The sequence below is a fragment of the Penicillium subrubescens genome (assembly GCF_028828155.1).
Source record: "Penicillium subrubescens strain IBT 31985 chromosome Unknown utg000004l_segment0_segment0, whole genome shotgun sequence".
Classification (NCBI taxonomy): Eukaryota; Fungi; Ascomycota; class Eurotiomycetes; order Eurotiales; family Aspergillaceae; genus Penicillium; species Penicillium subrubescens.
In genome coordinates, this window is record NW_026643154.1 from 2416376 (window position 1) to 2443434 (window position 27059).

The 27059-nt window shown below is 50.9% G+C and overlaps 12 protein-coding genes across 12 annotated transcripts; 4 read left to right on the plus strand and 8 right to left on the minus strand.

The window, feature by feature from the left end:
* Positions 1–856: 856 nt before the first annotated feature.
* On the minus strand, positions 857–3072 carry N7473_005935 (putative COP9 subunit 3). Its single transcript, XM_057151875.1, has 5 exons — positions 2587–3072; positions 2282–2518; positions 1769–2221; positions 1544–1696; positions 857–1481 (listed from the first exon to the last, which is right to left on the minus strand). Exons 1-5 carry the CDS (start codon positions 2752–2754, stop codon positions 993–995), a joined length of 1500 nt encoding a protein of 499 aa, XP_057009680.1. The 5' UTR covers positions 2755–3072; the 3' UTR covers positions 857–992.
* Positions 3073–3366: 294 nt separating this feature from the next.
* Positions 3367–4896, plus strand: N7473_005936 (glutamate-5-semialdehyde dehydrogenase; the record flags this gene model as incomplete). Its single annotated transcript, XM_057151876.1, has 3 exons — positions 3367–3667; positions 3753–3914; positions 3983–4896. The coding sequence occupies 3 exons, from the start codon at positions 3367–3369 to the stop codon at positions 4894–4896; spliced, it is 1377 nt and encodes a 458-aa protein (XP_057009681.1).
* A 336-nt stretch (positions 4897–5232) lies between these two features.
* N7473_005937 (60S ribosomal protein eL18) lies at positions 5233–6122 on the minus strand (the record flags this gene model as incomplete). Its single annotated transcript, XM_057151877.1, has 4 exons — positions 5233–5310; positions 5396–5763; positions 5895–5999; positions 6119–6122. The coding sequence occupies 4 exons, from the start codon at positions 6120–6122 to the stop codon at positions 5233–5235; spliced, it is 555 nt and encodes a 184-aa protein (XP_057009682.1).
* A 902-nt stretch (positions 6123–7024) lies between these two features.
* On the minus strand, positions 7025–8398 carry N7473_005938 (putative mitochondrial carrier protein; the record flags this gene model as incomplete). Its single annotated transcript, XM_057151878.1, has 5 exons — positions 7025–7250; positions 7319–7455; positions 7512–7787; positions 7904–8221; positions 8294–8398. 5 exons carry the CDS (start codon positions 8396–8398, stop codon positions 7025–7027), a joined length of 1062 nt encoding a protein of 353 aa, XP_057009683.1.
* Positions 8399–9541: 1143 nt separating this feature from the next.
* N7473_005939 (RNA-binding protein) lies at positions 9542–11632 on the plus strand. The gene is made up of 5 exons (XM_057151879.1): positions 9542–9719; positions 10013–10069; positions 10134–10233; positions 10291–10672; positions 10729–11632. The coding sequence occupies exons 1-5, from the start codon at positions 9544–9546 to the stop codon at positions 10779–10781; spliced, it is 768 nt and encodes a 255-aa protein (XP_057009684.1). The 5' UTR covers positions 9542–9543; the 3' UTR covers positions 10782–11632.
* Positions 11633–11904: 272 nt separating this feature from the next.
* Positions 11905–16206, plus strand: N7473_005940 (uncharacterized protein; the record flags this gene model as incomplete). Its single annotated transcript, XM_057151880.1, has 6 exons — positions 11905–11946; positions 12002–12141; positions 12198–14653; positions 14724–15209; positions 15268–15449; positions 15532–16206. 6 exons carry the CDS (start codon positions 11905–11907, stop codon positions 16204–16206), a joined length of 3981 nt encoding a protein of 1326 aa, XP_057009685.1.
* A 162-nt stretch (positions 16207–16368) lies between these two features.
* On the minus strand, positions 16369–16907 carry N7473_005941 (transcriptional coactivator p15/PC4 family protein; the record flags this gene model as incomplete). The annotated part of the gene is made up of 2 exons (XM_057151881.1): positions 16369–16581; positions 16680–16907. The coding sequence occupies 2 exons, from the start codon at positions 16905–16907 to the stop codon at positions 16369–16371; spliced, it is 441 nt and encodes a 146-aa protein (XP_057009686.1).
* Positions 16908–17546: 639 nt separating this feature from the next.
* N7473_005942 (uncharacterized protein) lies at positions 17547–20608 on the minus strand (the record flags this gene model as incomplete). Its single annotated transcript, XM_057151882.1, has 2 exons — positions 17547–19989; positions 20052–20608. 2 exons carry the CDS (start codon positions 20606–20608, stop codon positions 17547–17549), a joined length of 3000 nt encoding a protein of 999 aa, XP_057009687.1.
* A 69-nt stretch (positions 20609–20677) lies between these two features.
* Positions 20678–20923, plus strand: N7473_005943 (uncharacterized protein; the record flags this gene model as incomplete). The annotated part of the gene is made up of 1 exon (XM_057151883.1): positions 20678–20923. One exon carries the CDS (start codon positions 20678–20680, stop codon positions 20921–20923), a length of 246 nt encoding a protein of 81 aa, XP_057009688.1.
* A 669-nt stretch (positions 20924–21592) lies between these two features.
* Positions 21593–22027, minus strand: N7473_005944 (PaaI family thioesterase; the record flags this gene model as incomplete). The annotated part of the gene is made up of 1 exon (XM_057151884.1): positions 21593–22027. One exon carries the CDS (start codon positions 22025–22027, stop codon positions 21593–21595), a length of 435 nt encoding a protein of 144 aa, XP_057009689.1.
* Positions 22028–22289: 262 nt separating this feature from the next.
* Positions 22290–23370, minus strand: N7473_005945 (DDHD family phospholipase; the record flags this gene model as incomplete). Its single annotated transcript, XM_057151885.1, has 2 exons — positions 22290–22512; positions 22613–23370. 2 exons carry the CDS (start codon positions 23368–23370, stop codon positions 22362–22364), a joined length of 909 nt encoding a protein of 302 aa, XP_057009690.1. The 3' UTR covers positions 22290–22361.
* Positions 23371–23423: 53 nt separating this feature from the next.
* Positions 23424–25663, minus strand: N7473_005946 (uncharacterized protein; the record flags this gene model as incomplete). Its single annotated transcript, XM_057151886.1, has 2 exons — positions 23424–23859; positions 23919–25663. The coding sequence occupies 2 exons, from the start codon at positions 25661–25663 to the stop codon at positions 23424–23426; spliced, it is 2181 nt and encodes a 726-aa protein (XP_057009691.1).
* Between the last annotated feature and the right edge of the window lie 1396 nt (positions 25664–27059).

The following is a 27059-nucleotide window of genomic DNA, read 5'->3' on the forward strand; positions in this document are numbered from 1 at the left end:
AGCATCTCCGGCCTCTACTTCCTCCCGCCAGTGGACTTCTCCCTAGTGATGGTACGCGCGTTCTAACTCGCGCAGCAATCCGTCATTGTCTGCGTCAATAAGACCCCCAAGGATTACGAGGCGAAGCTGATCGAGATATGGCCCCCGCATTCCTACATAGTCGGGCATAACCACCTCGCGCAGATGGAGAAGACATTCTGTACCCCCACCCCACCAGGGTGGTCCTTGACGAAGAAGTTCCGGCGGTCAGTGTGGCATTCGCCAGTGACGGGGATTAAGGTATATGCGACGGTGTTTTGTTTCGAGCGGTTGTGAGGAGAGTGTTTTTTCGGACTTTAGAAGGGTGGGGCTTATATATAGATATCAGATGATGTTCTCCGTAGTCTCCTGCGCGGGGGGGGGGTTTACAGTAGAAGCAGACGGTGATATGAGATGACGGGTTAGGTAGGGATAAAGTAATTCGGGGTAACCTCTCCATCTCACGAGTATTTAGGGGAGCGTATTCTCTTCTATGTCAGCTAACTAATCCTTGTTAGGATTTCGTTCCGATTTCTCTGGAATCAGTATTGAATAAGGAAAAGCTTCATGTACAGTGATTTCCCTTTCATTCACAGGCCCATCGACTCCAGGAACGCATTGGCCAGCCCTAGAATCTCTACGTAGGTAGTTAGGGAAATTTCTTTCATCAAAAGTTAGACTACCCCTAACTCAGAAGGGGTAGGGGTAGTCAATGCTATAGTGTGACCTTAGTAAGCTATAACCTACGTACTTTCATCTACCTGCCTTAAGAAGTCTGTCTAGGTCAATACTCAATTATAATTCTTTACTAGGGCTTTCTAGGACAGAAACCTAAAAAATCCGCATCAAGATCTCCCTAAAGGCATAGCTGTTACAAAGACAACACTCTGTACTGAATGGCAATATGATGGCTTGGCTAGTATGAAGAATAATAGTAGGTAATCATAGCTCTGTATCCCTAAAGCTCCACATTCCTACGATACCTCACCCATGAGATCCTCATCTATCTCGAGTGCAGTGTCCTCGCCTATGCCTGGATTAACATCACCCGTATTTGACCAGACCTGGCCTTTCTGCATACCATCAACAAATTCGTCGCTGAGCTCCATATGATGGCTGATTTCGTCAAGATGGCCCATCAGAGTCCCGAGAGACTGTCTTTCCCATGCAAGACAAGTTTGTGTCTTACTCTCATCCGAGAGCTGGGTCAAAGAGTGGGCCTCCGAAAATCGCAGCATAGTTGAACTGTTCTGGCTTGAATGTTGCACTAGAGTGGCCTTCACAGCACCTGACATAATAAGCGAAGCTATGACCGATTCTGTGGCTTCATCACTCATCCGCACGGGTGATGCCTGATCCGCAAGCTCCTTGACCGTCAAGGCAGCAAAGGTCTGCTTGATACCCAGGACAGTATGTTTGGAGTAGGCACCAAGGACTTGAGAGACAAGGCCCATGTTGTTATCCTAAAAGAATAGACTTTAGTCAAGGCCGAGTAGAGTGGTCTCTAGAACCATGGTCGACTTACAGTGCACCAAATGTCCCGAGCTGCGTCAACCTCCGCCTCCAGATGCTTCAAGTCACCTCTTTGAAAGCTGTGGGCCAGGTTGACATAGGGCTTGGCCAATGAGTGATAAACTTTGACCACATTTGGTGAAATCAGATTCGAAGGCGAAGACAACTAGCACCGGATTATCTTAGCATCAAGAAACACTTGTTAGGGTGGGCATAGCCCGAGAGTATAGTAACCCACCTTGCCCTTCTCCAGCAAGCTCACCAAGATCCACTTCTTGTAAGCCTCCACCATGATCATGCTGATGGGGCCCACCGTTGGCATCGAGATAACAATCCCAAGAAAACGTGCTGCCTTACTCCACTGCTTCAGTGCCATATAGACCATTCCACCGCAAAGAAAATATTGTAGATAGTCCTTGTACGTCAACTTGGCCGAAATCCCAGAGGTCTCTGTGATAAAGGACAAGCTTGAGTCATGCGCCGCACACGGCAACACAGAGGATTTGGACGCAGGGTGGGAAGTCGAGGTAGGGAAGTGGCAGACGTATTTGTCCAGTACGGGCAACGCATAGGTGTATGCCCTTGCACGCAAGCAGAGACGGACAAAAAGTAGGTGCGTCGAAGTGAAGACAGCACATGAAGGATCTAGCCGCAACATGGCATCCCTGACCATTCGCACGGCTAGGATATGCTGAAAAGGGTTAGACTCTTGACGACGATGGAACAGAGTTAAGAAAGGAAATTATCATGCCTTGGAAACCACCTGTGCAGCCTGTGCAACAAGTTCAATCAGCTGGCGCCACTCTTGGCCCGCGTATCTCACCGGGACTGGATCGAACGTCCTCAGGTAGGATACGACCCTCGACCAGAGATTCCCGGGAGGAAGCAAGGCTGCTGGCACCTTTTCCCGTGATTGCTCTTGGAAGGCTTGTATTTGGGCGCGAAGAAGAAACAAGTAGACGAGAGAGTCTGCAACTGGGTCGAAATGCTGTCAAGGAGAGACTGGTTAGAACCTTCTCACCAAGATCAATTTTGAGGGGAGAGATCTCTGCTCACGTCAAGGAGAGAGTCGTTGCTAGCAAAAGCACCAAGAGACTTGGTGGACACGACATGTCTTAGAGATGCCACATTCTCACGGATCTGGCGATCGTAGCTCTGGTCGGACAGATACGCGGCTTCACGCAACTGGGCGGACTGGGTCATGAGCCCCTCGATGACCTCCATCTTGAAAAGCCGAAAAACTCAGTTACAAGGCTGGCCGTAGGTGCAAACACGAGTAGAGCGGCCGAGTTTGATGGTTGAGTGCGTGAGAGAGGCTTGGGGGCTGACAGAAATGGAAACGTTCGAAGGAGAGATGTGAATAGCGGGAGAAATAAGGCCTCTTGAAGGTCCGATCGGCCGTGTAGGCCCAGGATCTCGTACGAAGATGGCTTAGGAAGACAGGGAGGTTGTCGTCACAGTAGTCGTTGCTGGTTGAGTGACAGAGAACAATGAATAGTGAGGTAGTTTGGTGTAGAGAGTTGGAGAGTTGGAGAGTTGGAGATCTGGAGATTGGAGAGCTCCGGAGAAGCAAAGCGGTCGGGGAAGTCGATAAGTCGATAAGCAGATAAGCCGATAGCGGAGGTCTCCCCCCACTATAATTATTATTACTATGGTCCGCCTACCTTGACTCACCTTCGCTCATGAACCTTGTCCCAGCCCCACCATACTGTGATTTCTTTCTCTTTACTCGTCATCCCTCACTTCAATTGGCGTCTCTACTCCTAGGAAAGGACCGATTCTAGCCCAAACCATTGAAAACCAAATCCTTCTCTGGTCGGAGATCGAAAGGAAGCAATGTCGTTAACGGATTCAGCTGCTGTAGATGTCGCTCGCAGCGCATCGCTTGCCTCTCGTCACTTAGCTACGCTTTCCAACAGTGCCCGAAACGATGCGTTGACCGCGCTTCACCAAGCTCTGGATAGGAATCGAGATGCTATCCTAGCGGCCAATGCCCGAGACCTGGAAGCGGCTACGAAGGCTGCCAACAGCGGCAGCCTCAATCACAGTGTGCTGAAGCGACTTGACCTTGCACGACCCGGCAAATACGATGACATGCTACAAGGAATTCTGAACGTTCGGGACTTGGAGGATCCTGGTATGACCCGCCCATTGAATTTCTCCCATTGTACAATTGCAGTGAAGTGATACAAGTTAGGCTAACTCCAAGTTGGAAATAACAGTTGGCAAAGTGACCTTACGGACTTTGTTGGACGAAGGTCTGACCCTGGAGCGGGTGAGCTGCCCTATTGGTGTCCTCCTGATCATCTTCGAGGCTCGTCCGGAGGTAATCGCAAATATTGCCGCCCTGGCCATCAAGTCGGGCAACGCCGCTATCTTGAAAGGTAGGTCGACCAATTCTCGATTGTCTTGAAGTATTTGGCCTCCAAAACTAATGCTTATACATCGATAGGTGGAAAGGAATCCATGGAATCCTTCGTGGCCATCGCCAATGTCGTCTCGGAAGCCATTGCGGGCTCTCAAGTGCCTGTGGCGTCGGTTCAACTCGTCAAAACCCGTGATGCAGTTTCCTCCCTTCTCGCCCAGGATTCATTCATTGACCTTGTCATTCCTCGAGGATCCAACGAGTTGGTTCGCTATGTGAAGGAAAATACCAAGATCCCAGTCCTGGGTCACGCCGATGGCCTCTGTTCAGCCTACCTACACTCGGATGCGAAGGTCGACACGGCTGTGAAAGTCATCGTGGACTCCAAAACGGACTACCCGGCTGCTTGCAATGCGCTCGAGACTCTTCTTGTCAACGAGGGGGTCCTCGAGACTGTTTTCCCCGCCGTGGCAAAGGCCCTCCTGGCCAAGGGTGTTTCTCTTCGCTGTGATCCAGCCTCCCAGGCTGTACTTTCGAAGACGCTAACAGCCGATCAATTTGCCCAAGTTCAATCGGCTACCGAGGCCGACTACGACACTGAATTCCTCGATTTGGTGCTGGCTGTGAAGACCATCTCTGTTACCGGTTCTCCAGCGTCAGCAGTAGAGGCTGCTGTTGAGCACATCAACACGCACTCGTCCAAACACACTGATATCATCTTGACCGAGTCACGCGAGCTGGCCACCTTGTTCATGAACAGCATTGACAGCGCCGGAGTCTTTTGGAACGCATCCTCTAGGTTTGCGGATGGAATGAGATTTGGCTTTGGAACTGAGGTTGGCATCAGCACCAACAAAATCCACTCTCGGGGCCCCGTTGGTCTGGAGGGTCTGACCATCTATAAATACCTGATTCGAGGCAACGGTCATGGTGCGGGGGATTATCATGATGGGGTCGGAGGTCGGAAGTACCTGCATACAAATCTGCCCATCAGTGACTAAGGGCTGTCTGTGTACATAATAAACATATACTTGAAACCTTCCCTTATGGAACTTCGAGAAAAAGAAAAAAAGTTCGAACGTATTTTTTTTGTTGAAACATTTCGCAATCGTAAGAAAGGTTGAGGACTAAGCCGGATGCATTTTTCTTTTGCCCTCTTCCACCCACAAACTCTGATCCCTCTTTCCAACCAAAGACATTTCGCCACTTTAGGTACATCGAATAGAGGTCTCCAGTTAGACTCGGCGAGATAAACACCCGAGTATTCAGTGCGACCCGGAATATGCGTCCTTGCACCGATGGGTTCACGTCCGTCCCACAATCCACACAAAGTCTGTTTAGACCTTGAAACCCTTGGAGCGTCTGCGACCACGAGCACGCTCGAACTTGCGGCCCTTGCTGGCAACGTAGGGCTTCTGTAAATTCACAATTATGGTTAGTAGGCTGGAAGCAAGAGAGCAGCGTCCAAATGAACCCTGGGGGACAAGGAGAAGAGCGGACCTTGTGAGAGTGGGGACCGAAGCCGAAGTGCTTCACGGCCTCACGGGCGTTCTTGGGGCCACGGAGGAGCAGGGTGTTGGCACCGGTAGGGGCACGCAGAGCAAGCTGATCCAGGGTGAGGGTCTCACCACCGGCCTTCTCGATACGGGCACGGGCAGTGGCGGTGAAGCGCAGAGCAGCGACGGACAGCTTGGGGACGTTCAGGAGGCGGTTGTCATCGGTGATGGTGCCGATCACAACAACGGTCTTGCCCTTCTGCGACTCGTTGATGTTCGAGGCGATGCGGGAGAGCGAAACCGGGGGGCGGTTGATGCGCGACATGAAGAGGCGGCGGAGAACGGCCTTGTTGAAGTTGGACTCCGTGCGGCCTGTCAGAAGAGATCCCAGATCAGTTTTCGGTCCCGGCTCATATTCGAGAAAAAAATTCGTCATTTCGCCTCTTGTCTGCTGCGACGCACGAGAATCGGATTCTGGATGGGAAAGGGAAAGGAGGTCATACGAGCCAGGAAGCGGTACAGCTTCACCAGAACCTGCAAGTACACGTTCTCGCTCTTGGGCGCCTTGCGGTGGCTGCTGCGCACATGGTGACGGTCGAGGTCGATACCTGGATATTTCGGACATCGGTTAGTCTCAGATGAACATGGAGAGGGGGGGGAGAGAAGGCAGATATCTCTCCAAAGAATGGAATAATCAAGAGGGTGATGCTGGAGTAGTTGAACATACCCATGGCTGCTGATATGAATTGAACACCTGGGAGTTAGCTTGCTGTCGCACCCGTATGGAAAGTGCAGGAGGTTTTTGGTCTTCAACTTTCGGCTGCGCGGGTTTGTGTGGGTTGAGCCCTACGCTAGTCCGAATCGGGTGATAAAACGAGTCACCTGATGTGGGACTCGTGAGTGGATGGGCTGGCACTTATGTAATCCAGCGCGGCTTTTCAGCCAATCCACCGCCGAGTGGCGGTTTTCGGGCATTGGCACTAGACTTTTGGTCGACATGAACTAAAGTACGTCTCTAACTCCCAACACTGTAAAAACCCTACCTGGCTGTTCAGGATGATTTCATTTCAATAGAAGAAGGCTTGAGTTTCAATGAAGGGCACTATTCGCTACGTAGTTTGCCAATTGCCAATCTATGTCTTGTACTGTAGTAATCCATCCAGATAAGGTGGAGCCCACCTGAATTAGATTAGTGCTCCGACTATGGTTCTAGAGCTAAAGGACAAACCGAGGAGTAGTACACAGTGAAAGACTTAACTCATTTCAGCATTGCCTAATGAGGCTGCTACTTTTTACACCGCGGACATACTTTGTTAGTCCACTTGTCAGCATGGCCACTCATCAGTACTAGCGACGAGTACCAATCAGCATGGCGTGCTCTGCCAACACCATCCAGCTGATGAAAACTCAAAACTCGGTTCGATCGAAAAGCAACTAAGAGAGCATGCTATCTAATACTCTGATATGCACATATTCCTCACGAGATCTCTCATTCGCTATTCTCGCCAGCACAACCCAACCCACCTACGAGGAACAACCCGAATCACCCCAATTTTAGCCGTTTTTTCCAACCAAATAAGCAAGGTATGAAGTTTAATCACATTCGAGAAAGAACGGTCTAAGTATATTGCCACTAATCTCTATCATCCATGCCGACGAGGAAGTCTCTCGTCAACTCGAAACTGAGCCAGCTACTGGCCATGCTGGGTGCAACCTTGAGTAGATTGGGTCCGATACCCTTGAATAGTCCGCGGGCTCCCTCTTCGGCAACTATGACCCGCACTGCATCCCAGATTGATTTGTATTGATACCCCATGCCGGACATGGTGTTGATTTGGAAGCGCCGCCGTAGCACGTCACTAGAGTTTCTGTTAGTCCAACCAATCCACACGAATTCGGAAACTTCGACAGGAGACGAGAGCCTTACAAAGGATATGTGCAGGTTTGCGCCACGGCCCCAGAAATGGCACCGGCAAGCAGCTTTCGCCAGGGGTTGGGGTTCTTGTCTCCTTCTGGAGTAAGGTATTTGCGGACCGATTCATAGGTCATGAAATTGAGCCCGACCTAAAGTTGCATCAGTGACCAAACGTGAGGAATCAGCTCAGATAGCGCCAACTTACGTAGGGGGCAACTCCGGCGACCGTAGGAACGATTCCACGATAGAGGGCAATCGTGCCGCCTTCATTTTTGTATATTGTCACCATGGTTGTGAACATGCCAGGGAGTTTTTGGGATGGATCTCGGGATCCCAGACCCGCAAAGGACGCTGACTGGATGGACAGTCGGGTTCGGACGATATCTAGAGGGTACGTGACCGTGACCGACGTGATGCCTGCGATACCTCCACAGATAAGGCGACGTGTTGGGGTCATCTCACCCTCGGGAGTCTCCGCAAACTAAGGTCGACCATGTTAGCCCCGCAATCCCTCAATATCCTTAAGTTTCTCAAGGGGTCATCACATCGACGAGCCCCGCGGTGACTGTGTCCGCGGGGCTGAGTAGTTGAACTCACTTTCTTGTAGAAATTGTAACTTCCAAATTGCACCGCCGAGTATGGGATGATGCGAATACAATTGGTTCCGTTACCTCGCATGAAGCCTCGCCAGCCTTCCTCTCGCTTCATCTTCTTCAGGGCTTGCCATATCGACAGCCTGTATTCATCCCGGCCAACACTTTGGATTTGGAGTAGGATTTTCAGCCGCTCCAGAGGGGATACAATTGTTCTCGAAACGGCACCGGCAACACCTCCGGCCATAAATGCAGCCACTACAGGGTCGGCTAGTCTGTTTCGTGTCCGACGTAGCACGGAGGGCGATCCAGAGATCGAATCCTAGTGAGAGATGAGTGAGCAGACGGACGATGGGAAGTGGCTACTCGAGAGCCATTTGGCGTTTGAACTCACCTTGACTGGACCGGCGGGTGAAGGCAATGGCAAACCTTGCATTGTAGGCTTTGTTGTGGCATCCGACTCATTCTTCTGCGTTGCGTCCTGGCGATTGAGGCTCATCTTGGCCAAATATGTCTTATGTTTTTCGATCTGTCCAGGCGATGAAGAGGGAAGCTAGCGGGGCGAAGTGAAGAATCCCCCCATGCGCTTTGGTTCCTAATTGCTTGGACCAAATGCGACAGATGGCGACGGAGGGACAGGGGGGTCAAGACGGGTGGTATGGATGACCCGAGAAAAGGAAGAGAGAGATGACTAGGAGTTCGGGGCAAGAAATATCGTGCTGGCCATGGAAGGGAGTCCAATGTCGTCACTCGCTTTTGTTCTAAAGGTCCATCATTTAAAGTCCAGCCCCGGCGGTGCGATTGGTGCTGATCCCTCCGAAGTTAGGAGGAGGAGGAGGAGGGAAGATATGGACAATGGGGTTGCGGAATCGAAGGTCGTGTGGAGAGGAAGGAAGGAGCGGAGATTGGGGCAAACAGTCAGTGTCGGAGAAGTATAGGTTGCTTCCTGGGTCGCTGCGAGGGAAGACCAAGTCGGCAGCAGCAATGAGGTGAACTGGGTGGGTGGAGTGGAGGCGATGTGAATGGAGGAGGAGGAGCAGAAGGAGCCAGAGGAAAACATCATCCCGATTGCCGACAAGCTCACGGTACCTCCCGAGGCCAGCTAGTACGGTAACTATGGGGTACAGTACGTTTTATTATTACATACTATTATGGGGAACCAAGCCACGTACTAGAGATGTGTATTATTACTACTGTCTAAGTATCACTTATATGTAGCAGCCCTCGGGAAAGTTAAAGAGCCTCTCGCTACTAATAAGTTCAGTATCTAAGTATGAATAGCTATCCTAACCTAGATACATTATAAAATATCGTGTGCTCTACCTATATGATCTATGAACCGTCCAAAGTAGCGGCCAGGATCACACGAACACAGTAGACTAAGTACATAGAAATAGAATTTCCCCTTCTCACAATATGTCTGCTCAATCTACTAGCTATTCCTTTCTTATAAAATGTGCTCTACTAGGCATCAGTACTTTACCTATATACAGTATACAAGCTGTATCGTACACAGACAAACTAAGAACCAGGCAAGTTTTCGCTGTCTGCCATGGTCGGCGCAAGTGACCTAAACAGGTCCCCGTAATGCTTCACCGCCTTTCAAATCTCCAATTCCTCAGCCGGATGAACTACTGCTACCGGATGTCTTCTTCGCTTCTCCTTCCTTCGACCCCTCTCCTTTACTACCCTTCATCCACCCCCGTCTGTCATTGCCGAATACCTCCTTCAGCCATGTCGTCTCGGTCGGGAACAACCCTCTATGTCACTGGCTTCGGTCATGGCACTCGAGCTCGTGATCTTGCCTACGAATTCGAACGGTACGTGACGCCTATACCTTCAAGCTTCTAAGCTCTCGGACTTTCGACCTTCCTCCTCCTCCTCCTCCTCCTCCTCCTACTATCCCCCACGAGTCGACGGCACGATGACCACCGATCGATTCCTGAGCTGGGTTCCACTAGGACCATGAAGCTCTCCCTACCATGTCCGCCTCCGAAAGCCCCCTTCTCTTCCCGAATGCTGGTTATGGTCGTGATCATTGGTCGAGCGGTCATTTGTCATTATAACCTTTTCATCTCGATGTATCGGAATCAATTTACTAACCCCAGGCTAGCTATGGTCGCCTCGTTCGTTGCGACATTCCTGCACCACGCACTCCTTCCAGCCGACTGTAAGTGCCCCAGAATGCCGAACGATGGCTTGCTCTTGCCGCACATCCCTGACTCGTTCACCAGGTTTGCCTTTGTCGAGTACGAGAGCCGCCGTGATGCCGATGATGCCTACCACGAGATGCACAACAAGCGCATTGGGCGTGATGATCTCCTGAAGATCGAGGTAATTCTTCTTATCCTTCCCCCCTCATTTCGATCGGTATTTTAACCTGGCATTCAGTGGGCTCGTACTCCCCCTTCCGCCTCCTGGCGATTCGACTCGGGCCGTGATCGCCGTCGTGACCGCACTCCTCCTCGCCGTGGCCGCTCCCCCCCCCTCGCCGCAGCCGCGGTGACTACTCTCCCAGACGGGACGACCGCTACGAACGGGATCACGATCGTACAGACCGTGACCACGAGCGTCGTGACCGTGATCGCGACCATGATCGCCGTGACCGCGATGATCGTCGCGATCGTGACCGTGAGCGTTCTCGCGACCGATCGCGCAGCCCTGAAGACCGCGAGCGCGATGCTAAGGATGATCGCGAGAGACGCGAGGATGATCGCGAGCGCCCTGAAGAGGAGCGTGAGACCGTTACCAATGGTGAAGACAGGAAAGGTATGTATTGGTCCCTCCCGTCCTGCTCGTTGAGCGGCCCGCTGATAAAAAATTGAGAAGTGCCCCTGGACCCCGTTCCTTCTGCTCATGATGAGCTTGATACTGCTGAGTAGATCAGCTCAGTCCAACCGACCCTGCGGGCCACCGTCGAGGATTGTGAATCGGCGTCGATCTGCTTGCAGCATTGACATAGCCTGGTACTGATCGCGGTGACCGCAGGTGCTACGTCTCTCAAGGTGCAACTCGGCGCTTCTGACCATCACTCGGTTTTGACCTGGTCACATATCGTGGCACATCTCCCATGATCTCCTGGTCAACTTTCTGCTCTCTCCGCTGGACCATTGTTATTCCTTTTCTGTCTTCCGCTCCTGTCCCCTTTCCTAGTTCAGCCCACTGGCGAGCTTGGATTTGTCGCGGTTTTTCTTTGTTCTTTATCACCGGCGGGGGTTCCACGAATGGCTTTTCTCCCTTGGTTTGACTTTTCTTTCTGTGAGTTTCGGTATTTATTCTGGTCAGCAGCTCGGACTCCGCCGAAACGAACGTCGAGCGATCGTGTTGAAATTCTCGCCCACGTCTCTCTCACTCTCTCACGTCCCTGCATTTCTCCACGATGAAACCGCCCGCCGCCCGTCTTATTCGCAGATTTAATTCCAAAACGATTCTCCTTCTACCCATCCATTTCCGCCCTGTACGATCTGCCGATATCCTCGGAAGGCCCTGACCTTACCTCGACCGACCTCTCCTGCCGTAGCGTATGCATTTGGGCTCTTGTAAGCACAAAAAGGATAAGTTTTGAAGGACGTGATACGCGGCTCTACCAGGTCGTGCTAGACCATCACACGAGTCTTTGAAATTCGGTATGCGCGGGGTTGCCTGGAAAATCACAAGAGTGAGTGGTAGGTCGTCCAGAGTAGTACAGAAAGTGTCCACTTGTGATAGTAGCAATAGAGTGACAGGAGGGGCGGGAATTCCCAGCAGCTCTCTCCCTATCCAAATCAGTTTTATTCGATACACACAGTCTTTTCTCCTTTCCATCTTAAATATTATTGATCCTTCCACATTCGGTTTTGTTCGTCTGTATGTGCTGCAACAGTGGAGACGAACTTCCCCTCGAATGACGTAGAGAAGGCATCGTGCGGGGAAAGAGTTTCAGTCCATATTTGGAGTACCTAGTATCTCGACTTCTAACCGACTCCTCCGCTACTAAAAGCAGACCTTGCATTTGAATCTACTACCATGGATCAGCCCAGGCGAAAAGGAATCAGTATCGCGATCGATGTATGTATCTTTCTTCGCTCACGTTCACCTACAATGGAGACTGACTAAAGGCTAGAGAGGCGGTACATTCACAGACTGCGTGGGCAATCCCGGTACAGGACGCTTGGAAGATGACATTGTGATCAAATTGCTTTCGGAAGATCCCAACAACTATGAAGATGCCCCCTGGAAGGGATCCGCCGTATATTGTCTAGAGTCACCGGCCGCGAAATCCCACGAGGAGAAGCCATCGATACTTCGTTGATCCACAGCATCCGTATGGGGACAACCGTCGCAACTAACGCCCTGCTCGAGCGTAAAGGAGAAAAGATTGCTCTCGTGGTCAGCAAAGGCTTCCGTGATTGCCTGCAGATTGGAAATCAATCTCGCCCTCGCATATTTGACCTTGCCATCAAGCGACCCGACGTGCTGTATGAAGAAGTCGTGGAGGTAGATGAGCGAGTTACTCTGGAGGATTATGCAGAGGATCCACAACGCAATGTGACAACCACAGCTCCGCGGGATCAATCTCAGTCTAATGCGCAGGTTGTCCGGGGACTTTCGTCCGAGGCAATTCGCATCCTCAAACGCCCCGTCGAAGCGACGGTGAGGTCACAACTGCAGCAAGTGTACGATCGCGGCATTCGAAGTATAGCAGTATGTCTCATGCATGGATACACGTTCCCCGACCACGAGGCATTAGTCGGCCGACTGGCTACAGAGATTGGCTTCCATCATGTGAGCCTGAGCCACCAGCTCATGCCGATGATCAAACTCGTCCCAAGAGCCACTTCAGCCTGCGCGGACGCATATCTGACCCCGACAATCAAGAGGTACATTTCGGGGTTCCAAGCTGGCTTCAACAGTGGTCTTGGGAGCGAGAGTGTTAAAAACGAGAAAGGCTCTCGAGGCGCACGTTGCGAATTCATGCAATCGGATGGCGGCTTAGTTGACGTCGACCAATTCTCAGGTCTCCGGGCCATCCTGTCTGGACCAGCTGGTGGAGTGGTCGGATATGCGTTGACTTCATACGACCCTGTATCCAAAATCCCCGTGATAGGGTTCGATATGGGTGGAACGAGCACCGATGTGAGCCGATATGGGTCAGGCCGCTACGAACATGTCTTTGAAACTACGACGGCTGGGGTCACCATTCAATCCCCTCAGTTGGACATCAACACAGTAGCCGCCGGTGGTGGCTCCAGACTGTTCTTCCGCAACGGGCTCTTTGTTGTTGGCCCCGAGTCAGCGGGAGCTCACCCGGGACCTGCGTGTTATCGCAAGGATGGCCCGTTGACCGTCACCGATGCTAACCTTTTCCTTGGTAGACTGGTCCCTGACTTCTTTCCCAAGATTTTTGGTCCAGATGAGAACCAAGGCCTTGATGAAGAGGCCAGCCGGCGTCTTTTCGAGCAATTAACACAAGAAATCAATCAGGAGTTATCACAAGGGGATCAGAACAAAGAAATGACACCCGATGAGGTGGCATTCGGGTTTATCAAGGTTGCCAACGAGACGATGACTCGACCTATTCGGTCTTTGACCGAAGCCAAGGGGCATGATACTTCGAAGCATAGGCTGGCGACCTTTGGGGGTGCTGGTGGACAGCATGCAGTGGCCATTGCTGAAAGTCTGGGCATTCGACAAATCCTGATTCATCGGTATTCATCCGTGCTTTCTGCATACGGAATGGCGCTAGCCGACGTGGTCGATGAAACCCAAGAGCCAGAATCCAAAACCTGGCGCGATGAGCCAGGCTTACGCCAGGAGCTTGCACATAGACTTGAAGAGTTGAAAAAGAGATCTACAAAAAGGCTACAAGACCAAGGCTTCAATGATGAATCCATTGTTTTCGAAGAATACCTGAACATGCGATATCGGGGCACGGAATCAGCCCTTATGATTTTGAAGCCCAGCAAGGAAGACGCAGATGCGGCCTTTAATGGTGATGAGTGGGCCTTTGGCAAAGCATTTATCCAACAGCACGAGCAAGAATTCGGTTTCACCCTACCTGACCGTGACATCATCGTGGATGATGTGCGTGTGAGAGGTATTGGCAAGAGCTTCGAGGCTTCTGAGAAGACAGTTGATCAACAGCTCCAGGAGTCAAAGCCTAAGGATGTGGTTGGCCACGAATACCGAACCTCCCAGGTATACTTCGAAGGTGGGCGACGCGAAACACCCATCTACAAACTCGACGACTTGCAGATCAACGATCGTGTGAAAGGACCAGCTATTCTTGCCGATGAGACACAGACCATTGTGGTCACCCCTGGAGCCTCCGCCCTTCTAACTAAAACCCACGTCGTTATCAATATCGGAGACTCCGATGCGAGTGCCCCCCAAATCAGAACCGACACGGTAGATCCGATTCTACTAAGTGTCTTTTCGCACCGTTTCATGGCCATTGCAGAGCAGATGGGCCGCGCGCTGCAGAAAACGAGCGTGAGTACCAATGTCAAAGAACGCCTCGATTACTCGTGCGCATTATTCGATCCGGATGGCGGATTAGTTGCAAATGCGCCTCATCTACCGGTTCATCTGGGGAGCATGTCGACCTGTGTCCGGATACAAGCTCAGCTTTGGCGTGGCAAACTTCAACCGGGCGACGTGATTGTCTCGAACCACCCTGAATTTGGTGGCACACATCTGCCGGATATCACTGTCATCCAGCCTGCTTTTAGCAAGGGCAAGATCATTTTCTATGTTGCCTCGAGGGCACACCATGGTAAGAATGAACCCTCACTCGCAACCGCGGTTTTTCAATTAGTCTTAGTCTAACTTTCTCCCTTCTCCAGCTGATATCGGCGGTATCTTGCCTGGATCAATGCCACCGCACTCGAAAGAACTATACCAAGAAGGGGCCGCCATCAAAAGTGAGAAGCTGGTGTCGGAAGGCAAATTTAACGAAAAGCGGATCACCGAGTTATTGTACAACGAGCCGGCCCAGTACCCCAACTGCAGTGGGACTCGCTGTCTTGCAGACAACCTGAATGACCTCAAGGCTCAGATAGCCGCCAACAAAAAAGGAATCAACCTGATTAATGCCCTGATCGAGGAATACGGCGAGGAGGTCGTGCTTTTCTATATGCATCAAATCCAAGATAATGCAGAGCTCAGTGTGCGCAACCTTTTGAAAGAAGTCAGCCAAAAATTTGCAGGCCGAAATCTCAGCGCGGTTGACTACATGGACGACGGCACCCCGATCCAGTTGAAGATATCGATTGACGCAGACAAAGGAGAAGCGGTATTTGACTTTGATGGAACTGGTCCAGAGGTATATGGTAAGTGACCAGACACCACATGGGGACCGCTAGGTCGAGTTTCTGCTAACCCTAATAGGTAATATCAATGCTCCGGAAGCAGTCACCTACTCGGCGATCATTTATTGTCTACGATGTCTGATTTCAGCCGATATTCCTTTGAATCAAGGCTGCTTGAAGCCGATTCATGTCCGCATACCGCCGAAGAGTCTCTTGTCGCCATCTGAGTCTGCAGCGGTCGTAGGAGGAAACGTTCTGACGGTATGTTAAGCCTTGAATTACACTTTCCTGTCTGCTGTTGCCTAATGAGACTGTGTAACTGACTGTCTCCAAACTTTCCCAGAGTCAACGAGTCACCGATGTGATCCTAAAATGCTTCCAGGCCTGCGCTGCCTCGCAAGGAGACACCAATAACCTGACCTTCGGGTTTGGAGGCAATCTACAAGGCGAAACCGAAACCAAAGGCTTTGGTTACTATGAAACCATTGCAGGTGGCAGTGGAGCAGGCCCAGATTGGGAGGGTACATCAGGAGTACACACCCATATGACCAATACACGAATCACGGACGCAGAGGTCTTCGAACGACGATATCCCGTTCTACTTCGAGAGTTCAGTCTCCGGGCCAATTCCGGAGGCGCTGGTCAGCACCGTGGCGGAGATGGTGTAATTCGAGACATTGAATTCCGCACCCCCGTGCAGGTTTCCATCCTCTCTGAGCGTCGAGTTTATCATCCTTACGGCCTGGAGGGAGGCGAGGATGCCCAATGTGGCCAGAACCTTTGGGTACGGCGAGTCCAGAAAGCCGACGGAAGCTGTGAGGAGCGACGCATCAGTCTAGGGGGGAAGAACTCGGTCCAAATGCAAGCCGGAGAGCGAATTATCATTCGCACTCCTGGTGGAGGAGGATGGGGCCGAGTTGGAGATCAGCACCAGCTTGTCCATGAAATAGATGCTCGTCATGCCTGGCGAGGCGGCTCCCTGGCCACTCGTTTGGCAACGCAGGAAGCAAGCATGTGAGAATATTGGATTCATCAACTAAAGATATGGTAAAGAACAGTGGAAACGATATGAAAGAATTCATTATGAGGGTATTAATGCACCAAAGAAAATCATGAAAAAGGTAGCAAGCAGTTCGCCATTGTACGCCGCTCGAGATAACCGATTTTGTCAATTTTCGAGCTATGAGTCGCTGTCTTCATCGCTCGTAGCCTCGATATTCTGCTTGGAGGGACTGGCATTGCTGATCTCTTGGTCGTCCTCAGCATCCACCTGCTCCGCAGCTCCAGTGTACGCGGGTCGAGGCAACGACTCGCCCTGCTTCTTGACCGCTTGTTCGATGTCCGGGAGGAGCTTGATGAGGGCGGAGAATTGGTCGAGCGTCATGGAGATACCCTGTTTTATGTGGAATTTAGCACAAGTAGCTCCAAGATATTTAAACAGCGCAAGATATCTCAAAATGAAAGACAAAAAAAGTGTCATGAAAAGCTCACCTTCTTGCCAGGAAGTTCCTGGCCATCCTTCTCGTAGTACTCTCGCACGCTCACCATGGTCTTGCCCCGAAACTCGGAGACAGTCACACGGCGCATCTTGGAGATTTCCCAGTACTGATCTCCATTGGAATCGGTGTTGCTGACTGCATCACTGCCTGAGTTGACCTTTGCTTTCTTTGTGTCGCCAGCAGGGCCCTGATTATCGGCAGCACGCTTTCGAAGAGGCATGATGATGGTGAGGGATCGAATGGATCGATGTGGAAGACAAAGAGGAGCGAGCAGTTACGCAGTTGAGTTGAAGAAACGCGGAGAGACGCGTCGAGCCACGTGCTGATAAGGGATAGCTCCGCTTATCTCTCTCACGTCATAAGGATGGAAGGTTGCCCGCCTGATTGAGTAATCGGATGCCCCAGTCGGTATGTTTTGGGCAATTTGAGAATTTGTTCAGAGGCCTGGCCTGGTAAACCCTGTCTCTTCTCTCAGAAGGGTCTTGTTTTTTAGTATCTTGCTGTCTCTTGGAGGGTATCAATATCACTGGCGGGTTAGGACGAAGAAGCTTGGAAGGAAATTGTGAAGACAAGAGTCTAAGAGTTGAAGCTTAGAAGGAAGAAGAGTTGAAAAGAGAGCTAGACAAATCTCAAAAAATCATTGAAGGGTCAAGCTATAAGAGATGTGTCAGATGCTGGGTGCTACCTACCACAAACAACTATACAAGTGAGTGAAAGTATATCCATTATATCGGTCCTAAAAGCTAAAACGTTTACTCCAGTGTGATTTCTCTCCTGGAAGGGCTGTCTCCATATAGCATGCATGTCTCATTCAACCTATTGGAGAAAACGTCCGTATACGGTATATTCCATTTAAGGATCATAGTGTCAACACTCGTAACCCCTGTAACATCAAAGAGAAGACAAAACCTCGAGCCACAGTTTCCACTTGCAAGCTATCGAAAATCTTCTCAAGCGCTTCCCGACTAGCTGCTGCACCCATAACACTCGTGAGTGCCTGGGGAATACCCCTCTGAACGAATAGCCGGCGCGCCGTATCCCGCAATTGTGCCTTTTCTTCCTCGCTGGGTGGAGCAGGCCAGGCCTTCAGCTCACTCTCCGTGGGAAGGGCGTTCTCCCGGAGCTTCTTCAAATACTCCCCGAGAGCGTCGTCCGATGTATGGGCCTCGATCATAGATTCTTGTAGCAAGCCCCGGATGGTCTCCAATGTTGGGCTTCCAGGACGCAGAATATACGTCTTGGCTGCGTTCAAGAGAGTTCGACGAATATTCCACGCAGATGACAGCGTGTAGAGCTCATTGATCACGGCAAATATAAGCTCTACCGCGATCTGAGTTTCGTCTGCAGTGATGGGCATCTGTTGTCGTCGAGAGCCTTGAGAAGGAGCAACCTGGGCGCCACTCACGGGCTCGCTCTCGACTGGAGGCTCGGGCGAGGTCGCGACAGGATCCCGCTTTGTCTCTGGATCTTCCACAATGTCGACTGACTTTCGGTCTTCCGATGGCGGGAGGGTTCTTGACTCCGAGGCCCACGTATCTTGTTCATTAGCTGCTAAATTGTCACTGCTGCCCATATCGCTGCTTTGTGGAGACTGGGCATCATCTTCCTTCGACAATCCCAGACCCAGCGGGGCCGTTATTGGCGACGAGTCCTGTGCAGGAGAGTCTTGCTCTACACTCGGCCTGGGAGAAGCCGATGAGTCGCCCAATATCGAGCCTAGGACTGGAGTGTTGACACGGCTTGTAGCATTTGCTGAGCCCGAGTTACTCAAGCTATCGCGATCCGTTTTCGATGGGCTCTTCCGGTGCTGAGACTGCCGGTCTGACGTACTCGACAGCTTCCGGTTATGACCACCACCGAAGACCCCCGTGACGCCGTCGAAAACAGCTCTACCGCCTCCAGCCATGCCCTTAGGGGCATTGGTCAGTGCTCCGAGTAGGTCTTTACCCATATTCTCAAAGGAAGTCTGGCTCGGGAAGGAAAACCCTTGTTTGGGAGTGCCCGTATCGGTAGGAACCCCTTCCTTTTCAACGAATCGCCGCATTCGCTCAGTTTCGGCGAGCGACTCATGCTTCATCGCTTCGCGCAGATACCGTTCCAGATCTTGAGCAAGAGCTTGTCTTGTCTTGCCTTTCCAGGCTGGCAGGGTGGGAAACTGGTCAGAGAAACTCCGAATTTGGTTTAGTCGAGAAACAGTTGAGAGCATCTCATGGAGAGATTGAAAGTCTGCGTATTTGCGAAATACCATCCAGCCCGTCGCGCGGGTTGATGCGGGCTCGATCTGAAGCAGATAATCCCACGTGGGCCGTGATTTGATTAATCCTTTCTCACTGCGGGCAGCATCGTCATCTACCAAGACACTAGCACCGTGGAGCGTGACAGGTGCTGCAGCCTCCTCTCGAGGCGATGATGGAGCCAGGCCGGTTGTCTGTGCCGCTGGGGACACGGGGAGCGATGCTGGAGGTTCTATAGCTGTTGTAGGCTCGGCAGGGTCGCTTGTAAATCCATTCATTGAGCCATTAGTCTTCTCTGTAGATATAGATGATTCTTGGTGTTGCACAGGCTCAGTGGCCGGTTCGTGGGACAACTTCTGTACGTCTTGGGACGCAATCAGAGCGCTCAGGCGTTTTGCCTCTTGAAGCGCTTCTTCTGTTGCTTTGTCTTTGTTGCTTGACGGTAGCCCAGCAGTCTGCGAAGCGACCTCTTCTTTAGTTGAATATAACAGTGCGTTCTTCGAGTCTTCAGGCACTTTTGAAACACCAACACTCTGGTTGCGCGCACCCTCGACGCCGGCATCGATTGCATGCATGATTTCAGACTCGCCATCCTGGAGGAGGTAAATGAGCCAGTCGTTGATAAACTCGGGCCGAGAAAGGCTGGTGACCGTCGACTCCAGCACGAGTCTGGCAAAGACTTCTCGGAGGAAATCCCTAACGGGGGAGCAACTATACGATTTTGAATCCAAGAAATTCGAAAGAATGTCGTCTGCAACCATATTGAGCTTTTTACGTTGTTGCTCCTCGGATAAGACATTTGCCAGACTACTGTCCGGGGAATTCTTGAGGTATTGGTCGACAACCTGCGAAGCCTCCATGGAGGCAGGGTCAGCGGCGAATGCAGCCGCCAGTTCGTTCAAGAACACAATGATTATAGACGAAGAGTTCGTCAGGAACTGTAGGAATGTATCCTCCGTTCGTTTGCGCGAAAGATGGGACGAGATGGTCGTGACAAAGTATGTCAAGGTTCTCCGGCACGATCCCGGAAACACAGTTTCGTTCGGAAGAATTGGTTCATACCAATACCTTCACAGTTGAAGTTAGCAGGGAGCGGGCGTAAGGGAGAAGGGAAGGATATGGCGTCTTACTTGACATAGTCCTTGACCACCGCATCCGTGAACGATCGCAGAGCAGCGGCGGTCGCAGGTCGAAAAGTTGTGAATTCTAGATCCGCGATCGATAGATCTTCGGGTGCCGCGATAGTCCCGCTGTCATTGTGGGTGGTAATCTGATCTGACGCGGCGCGTGTAGGCCAATCCAAGAGTCTCTTGGATACTTCTAGCGCCAATTCCCTGCGCTTCTTGGGCGTGGATGATTCTTCGCCCGATCTTGTCTGTATTGATCCTTCCCAGGAGGCGTGCAAGATGACACCCAATCCGATTCCGATGAGCACCAGGCCCACTCTACCCAACACAATGTAAGTCACGAAAGCCAGAAGGGCGAAAACAACAAGGAGAGCTTCATTGCTGGCAGTGGCTAGGAAATCGAGGGCGCGGTCCATGAGTTCTTGAGGTCGTACTCCATCCGCGGCGTGTGGTTTGGTCGGGGATTCGCCGTGTGTTGTTGGCTTGTCAGGAGAAGCCGGTACCTCCGTGAAGGGAGTCGTGGCTCGAGCAGCCGCCGCATCATCGCTGGATGGGTCCATTTTGACTCTAACAAAATGATCAGCATGCAATGAAGGAATCCAATTTAGTTAGAGGCAAGACCAACCTCCATGCCTCTCAGGAAAACCGGTCAGGCTTGGGAGTTGTGGGGTAGAGAGAAGCGAGAGTGCTGGCTGGAGGTCAGATCAGCGCAGGCTCCGCAAGCAGGCCGAGGCGCGGCTTTAACGCTGGTCAATGCGGAGGCGCCTTTCCGCATGTGGAGAAATCAGTCTGAGTGTATGGAATATTGGAAGCACACGAGAATGGATGGTATTGAGCATACCACAATGTTGAACTCGGACAAAAGAGTTGAATAGACGGGAATCGGTTGTTTAGGTTCCCCTTAACAATGCGGTCGCTTCCATGGCCTGATGCATGGACACGTGATCTAGATATATATAATATCTCTGCGTCCCCCGCCAGGATATCAACCCGATAATGTTTAATGGAAGGTGAGACTCAGTCTGCCTCATAAATCAACACATTCCTCATAGCTACATAGGTAAACCTAACGGGTAATGTTATACCATTACCAACTAGCACTGCCTGTGCTCAAGCACGCCTTCACGAAGATGAAAATGAAGATGGTGCTTGGTACCATTAGGAGCCGTGTTCAACCTTACATTTGAAATACTACAAAAAGAAAGAGAAGCCAAGGGTAGACCCAAACGAAAGAATATATTCAAGTAATTACTGATGGTTGTATCCATTCATCATTTCCTTGAAGTCATGAGACAGCCAGGAATCTAAAGCTAAACAGAATGGAAGATTGCTCTCCGCTATCCGAGTGAACCCAGGCATTCAAAGAACATGTGTCATGCCGGATGATAAAAGATTGCGGGTGGGAAGGGGAAGAGATGGGTATATATCTATAAGTTGGTCCTGATCTACCTGGTAAACATATCAAAGTGGATGGGGGAGGAGTGAAAAGAGAAAATTATCTGGTGAGATATGAAGATTTAGGGGAAACCCACACCGATCAGACTTCATCGTGTCCGAACATACTTGGTGTGCGAGCCCTGGGCGACAATCGTCAATCCCGAATCGGTCTTCTTGGAGATAGAAAACGTGGTAAAGGCCAGCGACTTGCCGACCTTGTTGGCACGACTCTCAATCTCCAACCAGTCGCCCTCCTTGGCCGTGGAGAGGTAGTTGACGTGAATATCAGTGCTAACACCGGTCGCGTCCAATCCACAAGAGGCAATAGCCAGACCACCAGCCCAATCTGCCACGGTGGCAGAGAAGGACCCGTGAAGAGTGGCCTTGGAGTTGAGTTGACGGGGAGTCACTTGGAGTCGAGCCCGAACCACCCCTGGCTCAGCCTCGTAGATGTCGACCTCGCTCAAGAGGAATTCATAGATGGGGCTGTTGGCGCGGATGCGCTCCCACACCTTGTGAACCTGTTGGAGTTCTGCGCTCATTTTGAAAGGGGGAGGTCGAGATGAGCCAGGGAGGTTGAAGAGAGAAAAAGAGGAGATTCAAGAGGAGGAAAGGAAAAGTTCCCAGCGGCGAAGGAATTATTATTACGCGGGATCTTTTTTTTGTGGGGCTTTCGCTAAGCGGATGATACTAGTGAACTGGTGAATTGGCAAATCACGGATAATTAAGAATCAAAGAGAGAAAATGAAGGCCAAGTAGGATTTTGGTGGAAACTGGTGCCACGAAATGTATCGCTAGGTATCTATGGACTGATTGATCTATGTACTGATTGATCTATGTACTGATTGATCTATGTACTCCGTATGAATCTATGGTTTAGCGTTTATCTACCGCGCTGCTACCCTTGAGCCGATGTCGCGACTTGCGCGACAACATTTGGGAGAGCATAAAGTGATTCACATCCTCGTCCCCCCAGTAGGTCAGATGGCTGGCAATACTGGCAATCAGGGAAATATCAAATGCGCCCCTAACATAGAAGTAAGAGTTAGCCACAAAGGCATTGATTGCTGAGTGGGAAGTCGAAGCAATAGAGGGAAAAGAAGTAGGAAACGGTCCGTCCAACTCACTCTTGAATGCTGTAGTCCACACGGCCATTGGAGTTCAAGGCTCGCACTTTGGCATCTTCAAATTTCAATTTGCGCTCCTGGTCTTCCGACTCGAATCCAGACTCCGTCTCGCCAGAAGACCGTGTTGCATCCTTTTTGTGGGTGGTCCGACTCTTCTGGAAACCATCATACAGGGTTTCGAGATCATGATCAATGAGGGTCTCACAATGATCATCAGACTCATGTGAAGAGATATGCTGGCTAGTGCCCGATTGAGTTCGTCTATGTCCAGTCCCGTCATCTGTTGCCTTGCCGCTAGCAGTACTCCGAGCCGCAGAAGCTTCCTCAGTCAAGCCGAGACTGCGATTCAGCAAGCTGCTCGCCACGCCAGAAGTGAAATTACTCCAGAGAGAGCCAACACTTTGGCCCATACGGGTGCCTAGAATGGAGAGACTCTGCCCGGAAGTAGCCCACAGGCTTTTCTTGACCGAAGGCAAGGGCTGGGGCTTGAGACTGGCCATTGCCGGTGAAATGAGCGGCTCAATTCGATAACTCACGGGATCCGAGGGATGGAAGATGTTGTAGATGTCCCGGCATTTGGGTGCGGAGATTATAGTCGACTTTTCGATCGAGTCTCGACTACTGCTGCCATGCGAGTCTCGTTTGGAGGATCCGATGGAACCCAGTCCCTGAGATCCGATATCACCAAAATCCAGCCCACTTTTACGATCCTTGGCCCCCAGAGGAGAATATCCAGCAATGGTCTTTCCTTTCAGCATCTGGAAGAGGGCAATGGGAGATCCCAGGCAGAAGAATTCTTCGCAGTCAAAGTTCAGCGCTGTTTGCACCCCCCTCGTTGATCAGCCATATCATCGGTGCTCCGAGCAGTCGCTCTGCCGCTCTTAGTGGAATCCGTATCAGATAGTTGGTGGCATAGGATGTCGAACAGGATGGCGCTTCCAAGAGAGTGACCGCAGAGGCTCACAGTTCCATTGAAAGATGGATTGCGCTGTTTATACAATTGAAGTAGTCGATTGCACTCTTGCTTGACAATGTTGGCGATATGGTCACAATATCCGCTTTGGTAGAGCAGGACATCCATTGCCAGGTCCGAGATAAGATTTCGAACAGCGGGGACGCTCTCCAGAGTGATATCGGCTAGACTAGGGTACGTATCGTCCTCGAGGTTGTCCGCATCAGTCAAATCAAGTTCCTTTCGGTTCTGTCGAACTCCACGATATGGAAAATCGAGAAGGTGACGCCAGCAGCTATCGAATTGTTAGTATGCTTGGATATGGGCGAAGTCTTTCGAAGACATCAGACCTACACAGGGAGTACTTGAACACGACAATTACTATTGCTGTCCGGAAAAGCAGAGTTCAATGCCTGGAGGTCAGGTGAGGCTTTGTAGACCCCCTTGAAAGTCTTGCGAAGCACATTGACGTCGTGTATGAAATTGATGCTCTCCAGTCGCAAGCCGAGTCGCTGGCCGATGCCATGGGTGACCAGCACCAAATGATCGACTTCTCGCCCTTGATCTTCGCTTTCAACTTCCCTGGAATCTTCCATCTCTTGCTCCTCCTGCATACGGGCCTGCTCCTCGAGTTCCGCGGGATTCTGGGGCTCACCCGCAAGCGAGGACATCTGTCGCTGTAATGTTGAGATGGGGCGTCTTGCCATGGCCTCCGCTTCAGCTTCGCTTGCTGCTACATCTGCTGTACTGGGTCTCGGATTTGACGCAGTGCGGGAAGCGGGCATGGTCTCACGAGGAGGTATTCCTGCCACTTTCTCGTCCTGTTTCTGCTCGGTGCCCCGAGAGTCCAGTGGCTCCCTTGGTCGTCTGGCTTCTGCCAACCCACGTACCACTTTAATGCCTGGCGCGCCACCGAGTTTCTGATACACGGTGGTGCTGAGACGTGACATAAAATCATCAGTGGCGAGCCAGGCGGTCGATTCATCCTGATACGCGACTGTCGTGTTCATGTAGGCTCCAAACAGACGATACTGCTGGAATTCTGAGTTTCCCAGGGGTTGAGGCTTCTCGCGGGGCTTTGCAGATCGAGGTGTGCCCGGTGTACCGTCTTCACCTTCCTTTGCTCGACTGTGTTTCCCCCCCGAGGCGGTATCGGGCGACCTACCTGCTCCTTCTTCTCCCGTCTCGATCTTCCATGGCCGTAGCTTCACATAGCCTTCCTCGAGCTGTGTTGCCAAATTCTCCTCGCATGGCTTAAAAATAGACCCTTCCTGGAAGAACCACGTTCCTCGCCGGACTTCATACACGGGACCTATCCAATAAGCCGGGCTGAGCTCTCGTGCTTCCACATCCACATCAAACAAGTAATCTTCGTTCACGGGTACTTTAGTCGACACCTCTTGTAATGCAGCCTTTCGGGACTGTTCATCCCCATGCGAGTCCTCGATTTCTGACAGCTTCTGATAAGTGGTTTCAATTGACTGTGAGTCGCCCGGGGAGAAGGCAATGAATTTCTTAGGCGGAGGCGGTGGTTTCTGATCGGGTTTCTTCTGGTCCAGTAGAGCAGGCTTTCGCTTGGGCGAGTCCACGGCATAGAACCATCTCGCTTTCAACGGTGGACAGTCTGGAGGGTAGTGTCGCAAGCTCAACTTATGTCGGTGGGTCACCGTATGGTCCTCGCCATGCGACCGTTGCAAAACGTCTGGGTTTGCCGATGGGCGATCAGAGGGTTGGGGAGTGGAGCTTCTCGGGGTACTCCACGGAGAGAGTGTCCCCAGGAAGGACTTTTGGTCAGCGCCCGCCATGGAGGTCGGGCGCGTCCGTAATAAAACTGTGGGCCGAACCAGCGTGGAGGAGGAAGTGGTGTGCGCAGAGCGGATGATTCGAGGCCAGGGAATTGTGAGAATGGGAGATAGGATACGATGCCGACTTAGGGGCATCCACAGCCGATAGGAGCCATTTATTTGTACAGATTTGTCAAGAGAGTGAGGTGTGCAGAAGTGACCAGCTGGAGCTTCCGGTGTTTTTGGCTTCGGGTCCAGATGGGATCGGCCGAGCATATGATGTAATCGCCTGGGGATGCGCAGGCAGCTGATCATTCTTGGCATCCACCAGATACTGTACTACAACTGCCAAGGTTAGATATTATTTGGATCATGACAAAGCCTGCAGCACCTTTACAATGCCACTGAACATAATTTCTGGTCTCTATTTGTCTAGCTTGGTTATGGAGAGGATTGGAAAGGTGCTACCGATGCTGATATAGCATACAGTATATAGCGGGGTATCACAAGTTTGAAATTATGACCAAGGTTCAAAAGTATCCTATAAGGCACAAGTTGCATGAAAGACTAATATATGACATTTTAGCTACCAAGAAAGACGCTTGAAATGACCTTTAGAAAGAACTTTTGAAAAAGTTTCAAGCGGAAGCATATCTGTTGGGTGGTTTCTTTGGTCTCTAGATTCAGACTTTTGAGCAACCACTGTAAGCACCAAGAAAAAAAAATATTGAGTGAAAAATAAAGCCATACTATGGCTATGCTCACCTAGCACCCGTTGTTTGGTGCTGGGCGGCTCGCCGCTTTATCCAGTCAGTCATCAGGCCGTAATTCACCCACCTAAATTTTGTTCATCCAGAGGAGTAAACCCCCTGCCCAAAATGTGGCTTTGGACATTTTGATCAAGGGAGCGATTTCACGGCGCGGAAGTAGACACCATGTCCTGTCCTTTAATATAATGCGGCTTGCTCGCCCGATAGAAAAGATTTAGAACCCTTAGATCCTTTCTGGTTGCTGTTAAAGGCAAAATATCGCGGTTTTTCAGGCCACGAAGGGCCGTGGTAGATTCGTATGTTATCAAGGAGCACTGGCATAGTCTTAGATCCAGAGAGAAAAGACAGAGATGAAAAAAGCGAAACCAGGCAAATTGCTATCATGGGACTGCGCAAGTGGCAAGGTAAAAGGTAAAAAGGACTTTGAGTGGATTGAGATTGAGATTATTTACTCATAAGGAATATGGGGAGGCTCTGAGTGGGTCTCTTGTAGATTATAGCGTTCGTTATTTTTACTCTGTAAGTGGCTTTCTGATTTATCAGCAGATTCTTAAATATAGATGCATGAACAGGCACCCTCTTATTATCTGATCTCTGAATGCCTTTCATTCGTCAAATACGGCTACTTAGTCCACTCACGCTGATATTGTTGGCTGCCCCAAAACAGATATCTTCCTAGCTCCTCCACCTGTTCATACTGACTGGACTGTCTTAAGTGTCACCCTCGTTAATGGTAATTTATATACTCACTGGCTGATTGATTATAATTATTCTCTAAATACAAAAACGAATGAAAGAAACCTCCCCCAATGCGTGTCCCAAAGCCAGAGTATTACCTTTGACCTTGAAACAGCTAGGCCGAGAACCGACAGGAAGCCACAGAATCCTCTCACCATTTATTTTAATCCATTTTTCATCCTCAATAGAGACATTGAGATTCA